Below are 15,935 nucleotides of genomic sequence, written 5' to 3'. Positions count from 1 at the left end.
TCGATGGAGATTTCTAGTGTCTTCTACGTTTGTGCCTGTGCTGTGTGCGGGGCGGTTACTCACTACTGGGCACAGTCGATGAGCTGGTACTCGTTGGAGCGCTCGTAGCAGGCGCGCACTCCTTCATCCTCCCACAGAGCCTTGGCGTGCTCGTAGAACTCCTGCAAGGGACCACGGGAGAGGACACACATGAGCTGGAGCCCAGGCAGCCACGCTGTCCCTACAACCCGGACGCCACAGTTCGCTGTGACCAGCGCAAGTGGCATTCCCACTTGTGAGCCACATTAACGACTTTGTGCTCAAAAGAACTTTCATCCAATTGGTGAAACGTAATTAAAAGCCAAAGTAATTAATTCCTGCTGTTCTCTTATGGTGAATTAACGGGTCTTGGGTCGTGTTCCTCCTATGTGTTTTGTTTTGGGGGTTTTTTTTTGGTGGTGGGGGGCGGTGGGGGGCGGTACTGGAGGGCCAGGACAGAGTGAACTACTGAATCATTTGGTTTCTCCACACAATTACTTTTCCAGGAAAGATATACATTAATCTGCATTAGAATACGCCAAGGAATGATTCAGTGTTGTGAAAACACAGTATTTCGTTTGTAAGATGTGCTGGGATGAAATTTCCCTTCCAGGAAAATTTGAATTTTTCCCAAAAAATATGATGGTTAGGAATTGCTGGCGAATCGGACCTTGTCAGTGCCTGTCCCTTGGGAAGGGTCACAGTAGGGAGAAACAAAGGAGCAGAGACCCTCTGTTGTCCTAAATTGCAGGAGGTTATAAGTCACATCTCATCTGAATATACAAACATTTTTAATTACATGGGAGCAACCTCCCCTTCCGAGGGAAGACAAAGTTTTTCTTCAGATGTGAATTCAGCAAGAGAAGGATTACAGGCAGGTAGGGACACAAGGCTCAGCTATCAGCTCCACTAATAGAAGGTTCCTGTTTGGTGCATTTTCAACCCGCTACCATTTTCTCTTTTATCAGAAATATACATTATGTATAGCATGCTGATGGCTTGAATTTTGTTTTCAAACAAATGCTTTAAAAAAAAAAAATTCACCTAGCCCTACTTATTAATACTGCTTCCCTGCTAGTAGAAGTTTGCAGCCAAGCCCACTTAAAATACAAACACAAATTCCCAGGAAAGCCTGACAAAAGACCACAATAACTCATTGTTCTAACTGTAGACAAGTCTTTTCCTTCTGGGCCTTATAAACTTGTGCATCTTTCCACCTTGTTTCCCGTTCCTCTCTCAGAAATCACTCTTCCCCTACTACGGGGTCAAAATGTATACATTTGGAAACGGGCAGTTTTATGTCACCTAAAAATAGTTGTTTATGGGACAAAGAATCTTTGTAAACAGGGTCCCGCACGCCAAGGAGGACGCCCAGGAGAAAATCTCCAAGTTATAATTTAGGTTCAAGTCCTTTCTTTTAACTTGGGTCGGCCAAAGACGGGGACGAGGGAATAATTAAGGCTGCGACACAACTTGTGCCGATCTCCCTCACGAAGATTTACAATCTACTAAGGCAAGGATTAAAGTGGGGTGTTCACTTGGGGGGATGGGTGAGCCAAGATGGACAGGGGGTGATCCAAGTTTGCTCACCCATCTTGAGCAAAACCCCTACTGATTATTAAGGTTTGGGTTTGGCACATTAAGGACCCTAGTGGAATTCATCTATTCTCAAAGTGTGGCTGACACAGGTGACCAGTGGCCAGAACGCATCTAGGAGCCCGGGTTGGGGGTAAGGACAACCCAAGAGCTTAGCTTACAGGAGGGAAATCGAAGTCAGGCACGTTCATCACGCTCAGAATATAGTCCACTCTGAACTGGTTCTCAGGGTTGGCCAGCTCCACAGGGGGCACGAGGTTGCTCATGGCGGCCACGATGGTCTGAAAAGGAGTTAGCAAAGCAGTCAGGGGGACAGCATTGCCTGAGGTGGGGGCTAAGAGAAGAGAAACGACCCAAACAACGTACTTCGATCGCCTCCTTCAGGTTGTTTTTGATGTCCTGCACTTTGGTCGCCTTCTCACTACAGTGGGATTGAAAAGAGAGAGATCATATGGCATCATACTGACTGACAGGGTCTCTTTAGTCAAGACAGTCCAACTAAAAGCATAGTATTCTGTTATTGCAAGAGCGGTGGGTTCGAATCCCTGCGGATTGGAGGCTCCTGAATGAGGGCGGTTTCAAATGATGACCTCCCAGACGTCTCTCAGGACACGCCCGATTGGGGCCGATCAGTGAATTGGCATCAAGGACCACGTCTACTGTACCAGAAGTCGGACCTAGTTCACGAGCTGTTCCATTTCATGAAGGTCCCACTGCATGTCAACGCTTCCTAAAAGGTTTCTACTGGCCCTTATCAATACCCGTGTGTGTGTGTGTGTGTGTGTGTGTGTGTGTATTGGGAGGGTGTGGGGGGTATTAGGTCAATCATATTGGGGAAGAGAAAAAAATTCCATGGTTCCACTTGGGGCTTACTGGGTTGGTATACAGAGGACCAGTGAATGCAGTGGTGTTAGGACACATTTTAAGGCTTTGAGGCCATTTTTATTAAGTCACAGTGTCAGCCACTCAGCTAGCAGCAATGACGTTTCTAGGTGATGTCACTATACAGTGATCCCTCCATGTGAATAGGGATGAAATAAGATTATGCCCCCGGGAGTCTTTATGAGCTGGGACTTGTGTGCTGGGGGCTGGGAGGGGGGCACCAGTTAGGTAGAAGTCAGAAGTTTAGCTGCCTTTTAATTATGACTCGAACCCAAGTCATGGAAGATCTTTATTCAGAGTCACTGGGGCCACAGGTAATGCCCACGCCCTCTGGTTGGGGTGGGGCAGGGGGCGCGGATGGAATACTTGCTCCGATCCCATGGATAATGGGTACCGGATAATGGGTACCGATCAGGTGTTTTTCAGCAGCTGTCGTTCATTAGAGACACGACCAAAGAAGATTCTAGAGTTTGTCTCTTCAGGGGATGAAAAAGACCTCTTGCTTGGGGTAAATCTTATCACACCTATTGCCTCAACCTTGTGGTTTTGGGTGGGGGGAGTGGAGCCCGTGTGCAGGACACACCTACTGTGCTTTAGGCCCCGGGACAGGACGGCAGCGTCACGTGGAAAGAGGGTGCCGCCCCCTCATAGAGGAAACTTAAGGCTCAGAGGAAAAGTGAGTCACGGACGCAGGAGGGACAGAGCCCATCTTTTTCTTGCTATGTAGGATTTTTAAAGGCAATCTCAGGATTCCTAATTTTTGCAGCTTCCACTTGGTTGATTGACCAAGAGTCCTGGAACGGAGGGAGGTAGTGATCAAGCTGGGGACCCCTCAGGAGTGGGGGAAACACAGAGAAGGGGGGTGTTAGTGGCTGGCGCAGGCCAGCAGAAAGGTTAGAGGAAGGGAGAGCGCGGGGTGCAGGGGTCAGGTGCTCGCCTGTCAGAAGCCCGGCCCCCCGGCCAGATCCCGGGCCTGAGTTTTCCCCAGAATTGTGGCAGCTAATGCTTCCTGCCTGGTTCAGTCTTATCAAAAGATCTGCACGCTGACGTGAGGAAGGAATGCCCCTGACACCGACTTCACTGCGTCCCTAACCCAGCAGTGGCCCTCTTTCTGGGGAACCAGCCTCGAAGAAACGAGACTGCTTTTCCTACCAGAGTTAAGAAGCTAGTTCAGAAATATTCTCAGCGGGGGAGGGGCGGTAGGTTTGGGGGTATGTGGTGGGGGGGAGCAGGGGGGTAGTTTGTGGCACCAGGAACCCCCTCAGGGCCACTTCAAAGTGCTAGAAGTCAGGAGAGCTTGAACAGACCTGATGGCAAGAGGTGTCCTGCAAACCATGGGTGGTATCTGCACCCTGATGGGAAGTCCTGGCTCAGTGCCCCCCCCCCGCCAACTCTTTGTGCAGCCCCCCTACAATGAAAAGGGACCAAGAGAGTCCTGACCCTTCTGTGGGACTTTTCTACATTGTACGTGCACCACTGAGACTCCTTTCTGAAATTAGAAACCATGTCCAGAGACAGGGCTGGAGTCCCACTCAGTTTCTCAGACAGGAGCAACTTAGTAAAGGGCGTGTTTGCCCCTAACGTTCCCTCACTCAAATCTACCTAAAACCCCACAGGACAAATCTATTTCCATTCATTAAAAACAGGCTCCATTTCCATGGTAATGAGAGCCATTAACCTTCAGTTTCAAGGTCCTACAGTAGTTAAAATTAGAGATGTTGGGGTATTAAATACCCAAATGTATGTACACCAAGAGGAAAGAACTTCCAGAAACTAGGTTCTTTCATTCAGTTTGATATTTTGGTCTAAGTAGTAGTATGATAATTGGAAAACTTCCAGTCTTAAATACGGATATTTTGAGAACGTGTTCAGTATTCATCTACGTATGTGAATAGGTGTGGGAGTATATCAAGTATAAAACAGCTAAAATAGAAATCTAAAATCTAATTCGGGTGTGTAATACTAAAACATAAAATTCTTCCATTGAAGCAATTACTATGTAGATGGAGATATTATACTGGGGCTGGCAAGTTTATCATCATTTTTACTATCGCTTAATGAATTTAACATTGATTGTGAAATTCAAAGAAAATCCCTCGGATGTCTCTCAACTACTTAACAAAGCCAAATTATGTACCAACTACTACAATCTGGGCTGACTAAAATATCGGGGCTGGGGGCTAGAAGTGCTTTTAAGCACACTGCCCCCTTCCCCCTCTCCCCCATGTAAATAAAGCCTATGGTCTGGGTCTGAATTTTAAGAGCCCCTCCCCTCCCCCCCAATCAGCTGCCTACGTGGTGGTTGGGGTGGGGTGGGGGGTGCTGCATTGTACCAAGGGTCTTTTTCGGTCCTATACCTTATCTTTGTGCTTTTATGGGAAAGGACAGACAAAAGAAGGAAGACAGAAGACAGACGCAAGATACCGGGATTGCTGAGACATGCAGAGAATTTTTATTTATCACATATGTTAATTCTTCTATTTACTTGCAGAACAGAGTCACAGAGAGAAGTGCAGGCAAGGTATTAGTAGGGTTCAAGGGTCTAGCACAGCTTCTAGTACACAGGAGGTGGTTCGGTAAGGGCTTGTCATAGTCCTCAAATGCCAACTTTTGGTACAGTAAACTGTCAGTCACTTCTATGGAGATGCCTTTTTTGGGACTACTAGTAAACTACATTTTTGCCAATTAAGGATTTCATTCCACATTTTTTTTTTGCGTGTTTTTTTTGTAATTTTTTGTATTTTTTTTTGTATTTTTTGTTTTATCTTTTGAGGTTAGGTGGTGGGGCCCCCTCCCCCTCCCCCCCACAACAGAATAGTATTCTTATTAGAAGTTCCTAAGACCAGGCAATTCCAGCATGCAAAGTGTGATAGGACATAGCCAGGAAGAGGAGAAACTGTAGCCATCATCTAGGGATAATAGATTCTAAAAGAAACAGATGAACAAACATGTGTAAGTTACTTTGTCCCCCGACCCCCGGGCCCTTTGCCCCACCCCACCCCACCCCGCCACCGAAGCTCCTTCTTTGAGGTGCCCTAGGCTAGGTCAGTGGGCTCTGCGTGTTCTCGTGGGAACAGCGGCGTCGGCGCTGCATGCTCAATGTGCAAGCGGGCCTCCGGCGGCTACCTGGCATGCGGGTGCGTGTCAGCGTGTAATGGGGAGCGGGATGTAGGAAGTGCAGGAGAACAAAATTGATAATGAACGCAGGGAAAAAAGCGGATGCCATCGTGAACTTCCTATCCACTAGCTAATACAATATGCATCCAATTAAAAATACACTCGAAAATTTTAAAAAGATCAGAGGCTGGGAGATCATTCTTAACGATGACCTCCCGCAAGGTGCTGAGGCACTTTTTTTTCCCCCCTCCTTCTCCAAGTTACAGACAGTGCAGCACCATGTATTTTGATAAGGGGAAAAGATTTTCTCTACCCCCCCCCCACCAAAGTCTGAAATTTTAAAATCAGACCAAGCACTGGGTGGAGGGGAATATAGCAGATAGTTTGGAAAACAAGTTGCCAATTCGAATGGACAGCTGGGGTAGGGGTAGGGGCTGGGGAAACCAGAAACCATATTGGGGGGGGGGGGGGTCAATACTTGAAATCCTCAACTGATCGTCTAAAGTTGACGTCTGTTAACTTTTCCCCAGCTGGATTTAGTTAACATGTAAAGGATGGCTCCCAAAAATTATGTTTTGCACTACACGTGCTCGAAAATGTTGAGAGACTGCGGAGGGGTCCCGTGCGAACAGATAGCGAGATGGCTGATGGCCCTGAAATGAGTTTTGCTTCCTCCCCGGGGGCTCGGCCCTCAGTTTCCCAGTATGATCTTCATGTCTGTTTGTTAAAAAGTTTTTCTGTTTTCGAATGTGCCTACCCATCGCTGTTGCTCCTGGCAGCCTGCGGATCCTCTTCGCCGCCCCTTTTAAAGAGAGATTGAAAGCTCACCTAATCTGCAAGGCACCGCAATTTCCCAAAAACCCCACAAGCCTCTCTACATTCCTCAGCACACGGCCGCCATCCTCCCGTTCCGTCCTGGTCGCCTTTCTGGCTAAGCTGGAAGGTCTCCGGAGACGGCAGGCCGTGGAGGGAGCGCCACACTCCGCCACTGAATTAGCCGAGCCCTCTGGAGACTCTCCCGTCGGGTATACAGAAGGGACGGATAATTATTTTCTTGTGCTTTCACTAAATGTACATGCATCAGGGAGATAAAGCCGTGATTTATCTCACAATTCTTTGGAGAATATAGCAGCGCGTTAAGGCTCCCGGGTTCTCCCAGAGCTCCGTCTTTACCATGTTGTTGTATCTGAACACACAAGGGCCCAGACACGGCTGATTTTTGCCCGTGATTTCCTGGTGCGGGACTAATGTCCTCCCTGCTTGCGGTCAGGGAAACGACGTAGGACGTGTGTTTTCTTTGTATGTAACTGTTCCCAATAAACTGTCATCCATTAAAACTGTGTGCACCGTGAGGCAGCGTGGGGGGTGGGGGAGAAAAAAAAAAGGGAAAAAACCCCACTTAAACCCCACTTTTCCTAAATAATAGGAATTCCTCCTTGGAAGTGGGAAGGGCAGGACGGCTAAGCGTTCTACGTGGTTTTGTAATTGATTAGCTTATTAGCTCAACCAATATTAATGGCACTTTTTTCTGCTGATACTAAAGGTAAGAAGTTAGCTTTGAGTTAGGAAAATCGGCACTTGACCTCTGGATTTCTCAAGGTCAGATTAATATTACACCTCACTCTACAAATGTAATCGGCACGGCAGTCTGCGGATAGTTAAGGCAAATTTAATAGCTCAGCCCAGCCCTGACAAAGCGCACATTTACAGGAGCGAGGAGGAAAGGCCCTGCACCACGCAGACACCCTTTAGTGGACGGAAGTCACCGTGCCTTCACAGGGAATCCCTAGTGAAGACGGTGACCACTTTTGTTGCAATACCGCACTGAGGAAAAAGAAAAAAGGAGGCTCACTTGAAGGAGACAAAAATAAGGTTTCTAGACTCACACGAATTCCCCTGTATGTCACTTCCACAGGCTAAATTTAACACCCTGAGAGATTACCTATGGCTTCCTCTACGAGGCAGGCGAACTGGGAATGTCGCTTCCTCTTTTTAAAAAGAAAATAGAAAAGAGAAGTTCTGGTTTAAATGCCTCATGTGCATTACAGACTGGCTCGCCAAGGGAGGAGAATCCTTTCTCTAAAAGTTAAAAAATTGTAGGGCCGTCTGGAGAGTGATAAAACCTTAAGTCAACTGCTCCAAGGCTGTCCTACCTTCTGCTAGACTCGAGCTAAGGTAAACAGCGGCGGCCGCATCCTTTTAAAAATGCTCGCCATGTCCAGTTTTAATCAAAATATTTATCTAGAGGGTACATGGTCAAATTATTTTTGCTTAACTACATCATGAAGAAGCACGCCCCACCCAGCAAGTTATGGGGGGAGTAATTATGCAAGATTTGTCTTTAAATTACAAATTACAAATTCACATAGCTCAAAGTCGATTTCTGGCTTTTTGTTTATCAACTGCTGGCAATCTCTGGGAATACAGTTTTATTGAAGGGTGTGTCAGGAATTAAGAATTTCAGAATTGCTTTGTGACAAGTGAAAGTGAGTAGTTAATTAGCCACACGTATGTGCGTGTATTGATAACTCACTGAGCCACTCATAAAATTGGTAAAATAGCCCATCCTTCTTTAGGATGGGCTATTTATGAGCACATGAATTTGTGCTTAAAGAAAGCATCCTAAACTAAAACACCCATTTATTTGTACGCATGACATCATCCTCAGCCCTGATTATCTGACCAAAGAAATTCTAGAATGTTCCATGAAGAGCTGCCTTCAAGTGCAGTCCTGTTACCTCTGAAAGGTGAGAAAATTCATCTTTGTGTCCCCAGTGCTTGGTGCATAGTAGGCATCTGGAAATGGCTCTTTACTGGCTTGTTTTGTGGGGTTCTGGTGCCTGAGGCCATGCGGCCTTGACTCAATGCACCCCTTGGAAAGGGAAGGTGATGCAACGGGAGAAGCAAGTTTTCAGCTGAATCCAGGTTTAGGGAAGGGAATGGGATTGCTAACCAGCTAGTAACTGTTAACTAGTGCCTTCAGGTGTTTACAATCCAGTGTGGCCAACGGCCATCACCCCAGAGAAAGCCGAGGCTGGTAGATTTAGCAGTTTTCTGTTTCACAAGTGGGTGTGGGGGGGTGGCATTTGGGGTCTGGCGAGAAAAACAAATGCCCTGATTATCTTCAACGCTCCCCTCTATTTGCATTCTTCATGGCGTACAGAACCCACATTTCTCTTCCATCCCTAGTACACGCACACTCTCTTTTAATCTTTATTCTCAATGCGGTATCGTCCCCTTGTCCTAAAACAAGATGCCTGCAAGGACTTTTCAAAGGCAAAAATGCCCCTTGACCCGGCCGGAAGTACCTAACTCCCAGTCTCCATCACTTAAATGCCTCCTTTTTCTTTAGGCAAGACTATTGATTTTTAGAAAGGGAAACCGTGATTTGCCCATAATATTAATTCCAAAGAGGGTGGTGGTGGTGGAGGGCATGAGGAATTATTAACAGGGGCTGCTGCCTCTTTCCAACTTTGTTTTCCGTGAGAACATTACTAAAACAGTGTTTTTCCCCCTAACAGTTTCAAACACCATGCATTGGTGCATTGCGCTGACATCTGCGGGGTGGGGCGGGGGGGCTTTTCTGCAGCGGTCAGGTTGCCTGCAAAGTGGTGGCCACGGCAGGTGTCGGCCATGTTCGAGACCCACTGCACCAAAATCTGCGGGCAGGTCTGCGGCAGACGTGCCACGGGGCCAACCAGGTGCTATTTTCCTGGTGTGTATAGGGGGGAATGGCGGGGGGGGGGTGTATTTTTATAATTCCGGTGCTTTATTATTACTATTCTTATTTATTGCTGCACCAAAGATTAAAAGGGGGGGGGGATTCTCAAAGAGCTCTTCTTCCCTGGATTTTCTATTATGCAGGCTGAAAAAATTAAGTGGAAATCAGCTGCCCAGCCCCCAAAATCTACCTAAACTTCCTAAAGATTAGTATACAACGTGTTACTTTTCCTGTGCCGTGCACAGAGTTGACACTTACTCTCCATTAAACCCATTAACATGCAGGATCCTCATTTGCTTCACAATGGTGCTTTTACCAGATTCTCCGGCACCTAGAAAATGAAAGTAAGTCTGAGGTTATGAAGGAGGTATTTGACACACTCTGGGCAGGGAAGAGGACCGCTGTCTTTGCCACCGAAGCAGCTCGCAGAAAACACACGCAAGAACACATTTGCAATTTTCCTTGACATTTCGACGCAGAGAAAACAAAACACATGTCCAACTCGGTCTACCTGCAGCATTCACCGCCACAGTCGCGAGAATTAAAGGGTTTCATGTTTTCAGGGTCCCCCCCCCCCACCTCTGGGTTGTGTTAGAATCTGTGGGGTGGGGAAGCCAAGGGGCAAAGAGAAGGAAGGTCGCAATTTTGTCATTTGAGGGGGGAGAAAATCGAAGTTAAAACTGAAACTGAATCCTCGGAATAGAGCACTGGCGGGTGAAACCAAATCAACGGAGGCAGCCACAGAATTCACTGTTCGTCGGAGGTTTCATGGTTAAAATACCCAGGATTCACAAACAATGCCCAGACACCGCAGTCTCCTTCAGCTCACGGACTGACGCAGCATTTCCCTCCCGCAAATTCTCACAATGCAGCTTCTTTCCGGGTAGCCTTCTCTCCCCTTGGGCTACTCAAACATCAACCCTGACCCACAAGGTTACATGTGTCCTCTTTTCCCGCAAAGGGTATTTTCCTAAAGGTAAATTCTCTCTGGATACAACCACCATGTTGCGGGGGGTGGCGGGGGGAGACAGTGGGGGGGAGTGGGAGCCCATCAACTGTATGTCATCTTCTCGAAAAACACATTTTAATATCAAATATAATGCTTGAGAACAATCATAATCACATGTAGCAACAACTGTAAAAAGTATTAAAAGGACACGACTTTAATCAGGAGGGAAGATATTCCTGGGAGCTACTGAATTTTCAGATTCTTTAAGCCCTTCTCAAAGTAAGAAGGAACACACGCCTCCATTTTAAATCACCTTTCATTTGTAAACATATATTTTATGGAAAAAGCACATTTCCAACCAGCTAGAAGGAGGACTGCTATTTTTTCATTTTCTTTTTTGTAAATGTACACTCACTTCAACAAATAACTCTTTGAGTGAAAAATTTTTTGCCCTCCTCCCACACAAACCTGTTTGTTTTTTTTTTTAACCATTTTTCTCCGCCCCCCCACCACTTTTAATTTTATTAAATTGCTTTTGTTTTTACTGCCCAGAGAGCAAAGCATTCCTCCTTCTCTTGCCTTTTCACAAGGCTGTAATCAATATCTGTAAAAGTTAAAATTAGTTTCCACAGAAACATTGATTTCAAAGCAAACACTGTATCTTAATGAGCCCAACTCTAATAAGTTAAAATATTAAAGGCACTTTTCAGAGACTGCACACAGAGAATACATGACATTAATCAGAATCTCCAAATTCTTTCCTCAGAAGTGTTACAGAAGTGTTAAGATGTTTAACACTTCTCTCTAACAGACACAAACAGATCTGTGCCTCAGTTTCCACATTTATGAAATTAGAGAACTGGACTGAAAAACTACTGCAAGATCTTTTGTGGCGCTGTAATTTACTCAATTTTTTGTCATTAAATTCAGATGCAGTTAAAAAGAGGATTTGGGGTATCATTAGGTTTCCTCTTTGGGGGGGACATTATTTGGTGAGAACCACCATTTAAAAATGCAGTCTGTGGCACAGAGTGGGGCTTCAGACCCTCATGCCAGAGGCGATCAATAAATCATGATAAAATGTGGCCATATAAAGGAGGACACCTGGGGAAAATGAGCCCACAGGGATGCAAGGTGTGTTCAGAGTAACAGTCTCAATTAACTAGAGACTTTGTGATTACTGAGCAAAGGTGTTAGAAATTTAAGGCACCCTTAGTATCACATTTGCTTCAAATTAGTATTCAGGTAGCAAGATGGCATTCCTAGGAAAGATTCTAGACTTTTCCAGGCTTATACTTTGAAATCAAGTTATATGCATATTAATAATTCACATAGCATAATTCCACCTTTACAAGTTTTAGGCAAGACTTCAACGTATCATTTAATTACTGAAATTGCAAATGCATAAACACCAGACTTACTTCCACTTAATTAATAATTTTCTGCTTTACATAAATCTGGACCCAGGAGAACAAAGAGGTGACCCATCCAAAGAAAAGCAAACCAAACACCACCACAAAGGAAATTCAGCCTTTTACATTTTTATTCTTTATAATGAAGCTGTTTTGTTGAAATGTGACCATGAACTAGGTTTTAACCTAGCAAATTCACAAATTAACTCAGCCAAATTACTGAGGAAGTGGAAAACTTCCACACTAATTAATGCTTGTGTAATTCTTCTGGTCATTTCAACAATTTCTTTTATGCTTATGTTTTATTTTGTCCCTCCACCCCCCCTTAAGAAAAAAGGAGGAAAGGCCATCTCCTTATAGTTAACAACCCCCCCCACCCCGCCTTTTTTAAATTTTTTGGCCAAAGAGGAAAAACCGCAATCAAGAGAAAACCCAAAACCAAACAACCAAATGTCACTTGACAAACAACTAATTAACGTCTTTTCATCTCCTTCCACCTGGAAAAAAGTCGTCTCCTTAAAGCACTCTCAATGCCCCCCCCACCTTGAAAAGGACATAAAACAAAACACAAAACAAAAAAAAAAAATCACGCCATTTCCAGACCAAGAAGCCATTTACAGACAAATGTCATTTTCCAGTTCTGATTTGTGAATGTCTTTTTTTTTTCTTTCACAAAGCAGTCTCAATGTGGCCGACTAACAGGAAAATGTGTATGTGCGTGTGTGTGTGTGTGTGTGTGTGTGTTAATGGTTTGGTGGTGGGGTGTGGGGGGGGCTACAATTAATTCTGCTTTTCAAAAAGCCTGCATGTCTGGAAGGGGATAAAAAGGTCATACTGTAAAAATGACGTGTCATTTGGCTTCACTGGGCACTTAGCGTACTAACTCCATTTTTTTTGGTGGGGGGGGGTGTCTTATTTTATTTGATTCTCCTTGTCTTCCTTCCACGGCCCGACCCGGCCCGGGACACGTCTGCTCCGCGCACACAGTGTGTCCTGCCCGAAACGCACCGAGTCGCGCCCAGCGGCGGCCGCGCTGCCCCCCCCCCCCACTCCGGCGCCACGACTCGCCCGCGCCCCCTCCCCCTCACTGCACCACCTTTACCACTCCGATCCCTTCCGAGGGGCTGATGTCACCCGCCCCCCCCCTCCACTCTCCTCGGCCACTTCCCCCGCCAAAGCCTCCCCTTGGCGAGGTCCCCTTGGCCACAGCGGCGCCCCCCCCCGCGCGTCACCCCCTCTTCTCTGGCCCCTCTTTCTTCTCCCTCTCCCAACAAATCACACACCCCACGGAGGCGGGTCCCCCTCCCTCTGCCCGCCACCCCATTTCCTGTCCCCGAAACCCTCTTTTTGTCGCAGTCTCCCGAGCCCTGTGGGGCTCCCCCTCCCCCCCCTCCCCAACAAGCACCCAAACCCCTGGCGTCGTGTAGGCCTCGCGGAAAACAGAGAGAGGAAAAAAAGAGCGAAGGGGAGGGCGAAAGAGACAGAGAGAGACAGAGAACGGGCGGACCAGGGGAGGGGGCCCCGCGCCCGCGCCGCCGCGGCCCCCCGCCCCATTTTGAGCCCCCGCCCGGCCGAATCTGCGCCCCGGGGTCCCCCTTCCGGCCTCGCCCCCCAGAGACAGAGCCCGCGAGCGGGCGGCGGGCTCGGGAGCGCGCGCCCGGGGCGGGGGGCGGGCTCGGCGCGCGCGGCCTGCGGGGCGCCCGGAGGGGCCCCCGAGCCGGGCCGGGGCCGGCGCCCCCCGCCCCGCCCTTACCCAGCAGCAGCAGGCGGTGCGTGGCCCGGTAGACCTGCTTGTCCTTCTGCAGCTGCTTCTCGATCTTTTTGTTGGCCTCGCGCTGCGCCTTCTCCTCGTTGCGCTGGTCCTCGGTCTTACTGTTTCCGAGGCAGCCCATGGCGGCGGCGGCGGGGCGCGGGGCGCGGCCGGGCTGCGGCGGCGGCGGCGGGGCCGGGCGCGGGCGGCCTCACGCGGGCCGGGAGGGCCGGGACAGCGCCGGGCGGGCGGGCCGGGCGCGGGCTCGGCTCCTCGGGGAGGAGCGCGCGGGGCGGACTGCGGGCCGCGGGGCGCGCGGGGAAGGGAGGTTGGCGGTCGGACCGAGGGGAGCGCGGAGCTCCCCGCCCCTCGAGCCGAGGCCGAGGGGGCTGATGGCCGCCGCCGGGCCGAGGCGGACCAGAGCAGGAGCTGCGGGAGCTGCTGCCGCCGCTGCCGCCGCCGCCGCTCTTATTGCCTCGGCCCGGGCCCGCCGCCGCCCCGACCCAAAGCTTTGCAGCGGGCGGGGGGAGGCGGGGGGAGGAGGAGGAGGCGGCGGCGGCGAGGGGGGGTGGAAGGAGGAGGAGGAGGAGGAGGAGGAGGGATGAGGAGCAGCCGCGGCAGCGGCCGCGGCGGCGGGGAGGGCGGGAGCTGGCGGAGGGAGGCGCCCCCCTCCCGGGTGCCCGGGAAGGTAGGGGGGGGGTCCCTCCGCCCGCGCCCGGCCCGGGACAGGACGGGACGGGGAGCCGCCCCCTCGCCCCCCTGACTCGGGCCCCACTCGGGCCCGGCCGCGGGGGGAGAGGGGGCGGCCCCGAGCCAGTGACGACCCCTCGCACGACGCCAACGCTCCACCCCCCGGGCCGCGTAGCCCTGCGGCCCCCGAGGCCGAGCGCCCCCCCCTCCCCTCCCGCGGGCGCCGCCGAGGGGCCGGGGTGGGCGGAAGGGGAGGGAGCGCGAGCCCGAGCCCGGACTTCGGAAAATTTTCGAAAAGAAGAGAGAGAGACACAGAGAGAGCCAGAGAGCAGGGAGAGTGTGGAAAAAGCGAGGCGAGCACGAACCAAAGGACAGAGCAACCGAAAAGGAAAATGTGTCCAAACACACACACAAATACTTAATAAAAATCCACACTACACAGCGATGGTGGTGTCTGGTGGTGGTGGCGGTGGCGGGGGGCGGGGGGCAGGGGGCGGACTAGATGAGCCGCTCGTCGCGCCCCCGGCGCCGGGCGCCATGGCCCGAGCCGAAGGCACCGCTGCCCCCGGAGCGCCCGCGGCCCCTGCGCTTGGCACGGCCGCCCAAGTAGGAGAAGAAGGCGCAGCCCAGGAACACTCGGAAGCAGCAGGTCGCCCCGAACACGAAGCCGCAGCCGCGGCCCTGCTCCGTGCGCTTCTGCAGCAGGAAGTTGAGCACCCACGAGGGGCTGCGCACCGAGAAGACCAGGAAGACCACGAGCGGCAGGTGGGCGCTCAGCGCGCCAGCCTTCAGCGGCCCGGGCCGCCACACGACGCCCCCCACGCGCGGCGCCGTGTAGTAGGCGTCGTCCTCGTCGCCCGAGTCCGTGTCCCACGCGGCCCAAGCCCTACTCGTGCCCCCGCCGCCGGCGCCCTCGCCGCCCCCGCCGGCGCCCTCCGCGGCGCCCTCGTCGTCGTCGGCGGCGGCGGCAGCGGCGGCGGCCTCCGGGCCTCGGGCCTCCTCCCGGGCTTCGGGCGCCTTCTTCTTCTTCTTCTGCATCTTCTCCAACTTCTTCCGCTCCTTCTCCTTCTTCTTCTCTTCTTTTCTTCTCTGCTCCAGCAGCTTCTTCTCCATCTTCCGCCGCTCCTTTTCGGTCAGGAACTTCTCGGGGGGCGCTTCCCGCGCCGTCTTCGGGGTCTTCTCGGCGTCCCCGCTCTTCCGCGGCGCGAGCGGCTCTCTCGGCTCGGCCAGCGCTGCAGCCGCCGCCGCAGCTTCGGCAGCCACCTCGGCCGCAGCCGCCGCCGTCTTCTTCTCGCTCTCCGCCGCTCGGGCTTTGATCTTCATGGCCATCTTCAGCATGGTGGCTCGGCCACTTCGGGGTGCCCGGCTCTCGCCTGGCCCGGGCGCCCTGCTTGCCCCCGGCCTCGGCCTGGCCGGACCCCGTGCGCCCCGTGTCGGGGGGAGTCGGCTGCGATCCCCGCCGCGCTGCCCCGGGGCCGCGGAGCGCGGCTGCCCGGGTTAAGGGCTGCTGGGCTGGCTGCCTAAGAGTTAGCGCCAATAAAGGATGAGCAAACGAAAAAAGGGGTGAGAACAAACCAAAAAGCACCCAACAACAGCGAGAAACCAAAAAGCACCGAGAAATGTCAAACAACTCAAAAAAGAAAAGTGCAGAGGCGCGATGGCACGAGTTTGCTGTTACCCTCAGGCGCTCCTCGGTTTGGCTCTTGGGCACGCCAATGGAGAGGAGAAAAGAGAAAAGAGAGAATTGGGGGGTGCCCGGGAGGCACGGGGCAGGGCGGCAGCGCCGGGGCGCCCCTGCCC

The 15,935-nt window shown here is 51.1% G+C and overlaps 2 protein-coding genes across 10 annotated transcripts in view; both read right to left on the bottom strand.

Annotated features, from left to right (window-relative positions):
* The window catches only part of GNAS (GNAS complex locus), a 53,975-nt gene that overhangs the window by 4,779 nt on the left and 33,261 nt on the right, over positions 1 to 15,935 (bottom strand). The window contains exons 1-6 of one of the 8 annotated variants that reach the window (XM_045070768.1): positions 13,449 to 13,611; positions 9,593 to 9,665; positions 6,371 to 6,415; positions 1,981 to 2,038; positions 1,776 to 1,895; positions 64 to 161 (exon numbers count right to left, since the gene is read on the bottom strand). In XM_045070768.1, coding sequence (XP_044926703.1) covers positions 64 to 161; positions 1,776 to 1,895; positions 1,981 to 2,038; positions 6,371 to 6,415; positions 9,593 to 9,665; positions 13,449 to 13,587 — 533 coding nt within the window. In that variant the 5' untranslated portion in view covers positions 13,588 to 13,611. Of the gene's footprint in view, positions 1 to 63; positions 162 to 1,775; positions 1,896 to 1,980; positions 2,039 to 6,370; positions 6,416 to 9,592; positions 9,666 to 13,448; positions 13,612 to 15,935 lie in introns of those variants that run through there. The other 7 variants (XM_045070769.1, XM_045070763.1, XM_045070764.1 and 4 more) reach the window with 7 other exon arrangements.
* LOC106003427 (neuroendocrine secretory protein 55) overlaps positions 2,009 to 15,935 on the bottom strand; it is a 60,238-nt gene continuing 46,311 nt past the window's right edge. Inside the window, exons 2-3 of one of the 2 annotated variants that reach the window (XM_013060157.2) lie at positions 9,593 to 9,665; positions 2,009 to 2,038 (exon numbers count right to left, since the gene is read on the bottom strand). The gene's annotated coding sequence lies outside the window, so the exon portion shown is untranslated. The remainder of the gene's footprint in view (positions 2,039 to 9,592; positions 9,666 to 15,935) is intronic. The other variant, XM_045070772.1, reaches the window with a different exon arrangement.

This window comes from Mustela putorius, unplaced genomic scaffold (assembly GCF_011764305.1).
Source record: "Mustela putorius furo isolate JIRA1106 unplaced genomic scaffold, ASM1176430v1.1 tig00003972_pilon_pilon_pilon, whole genome shotgun sequence".
NCBI lineage: Eukaryota > Metazoa > Chordata > Mammalia > Carnivora > Mustelidae > Mustela > Mustela putorius.
The sequence above is the reverse complement of the archived record's forward strand: the minus strand, read 5'-3'. Positions and strand labels throughout refer to the sequence as shown.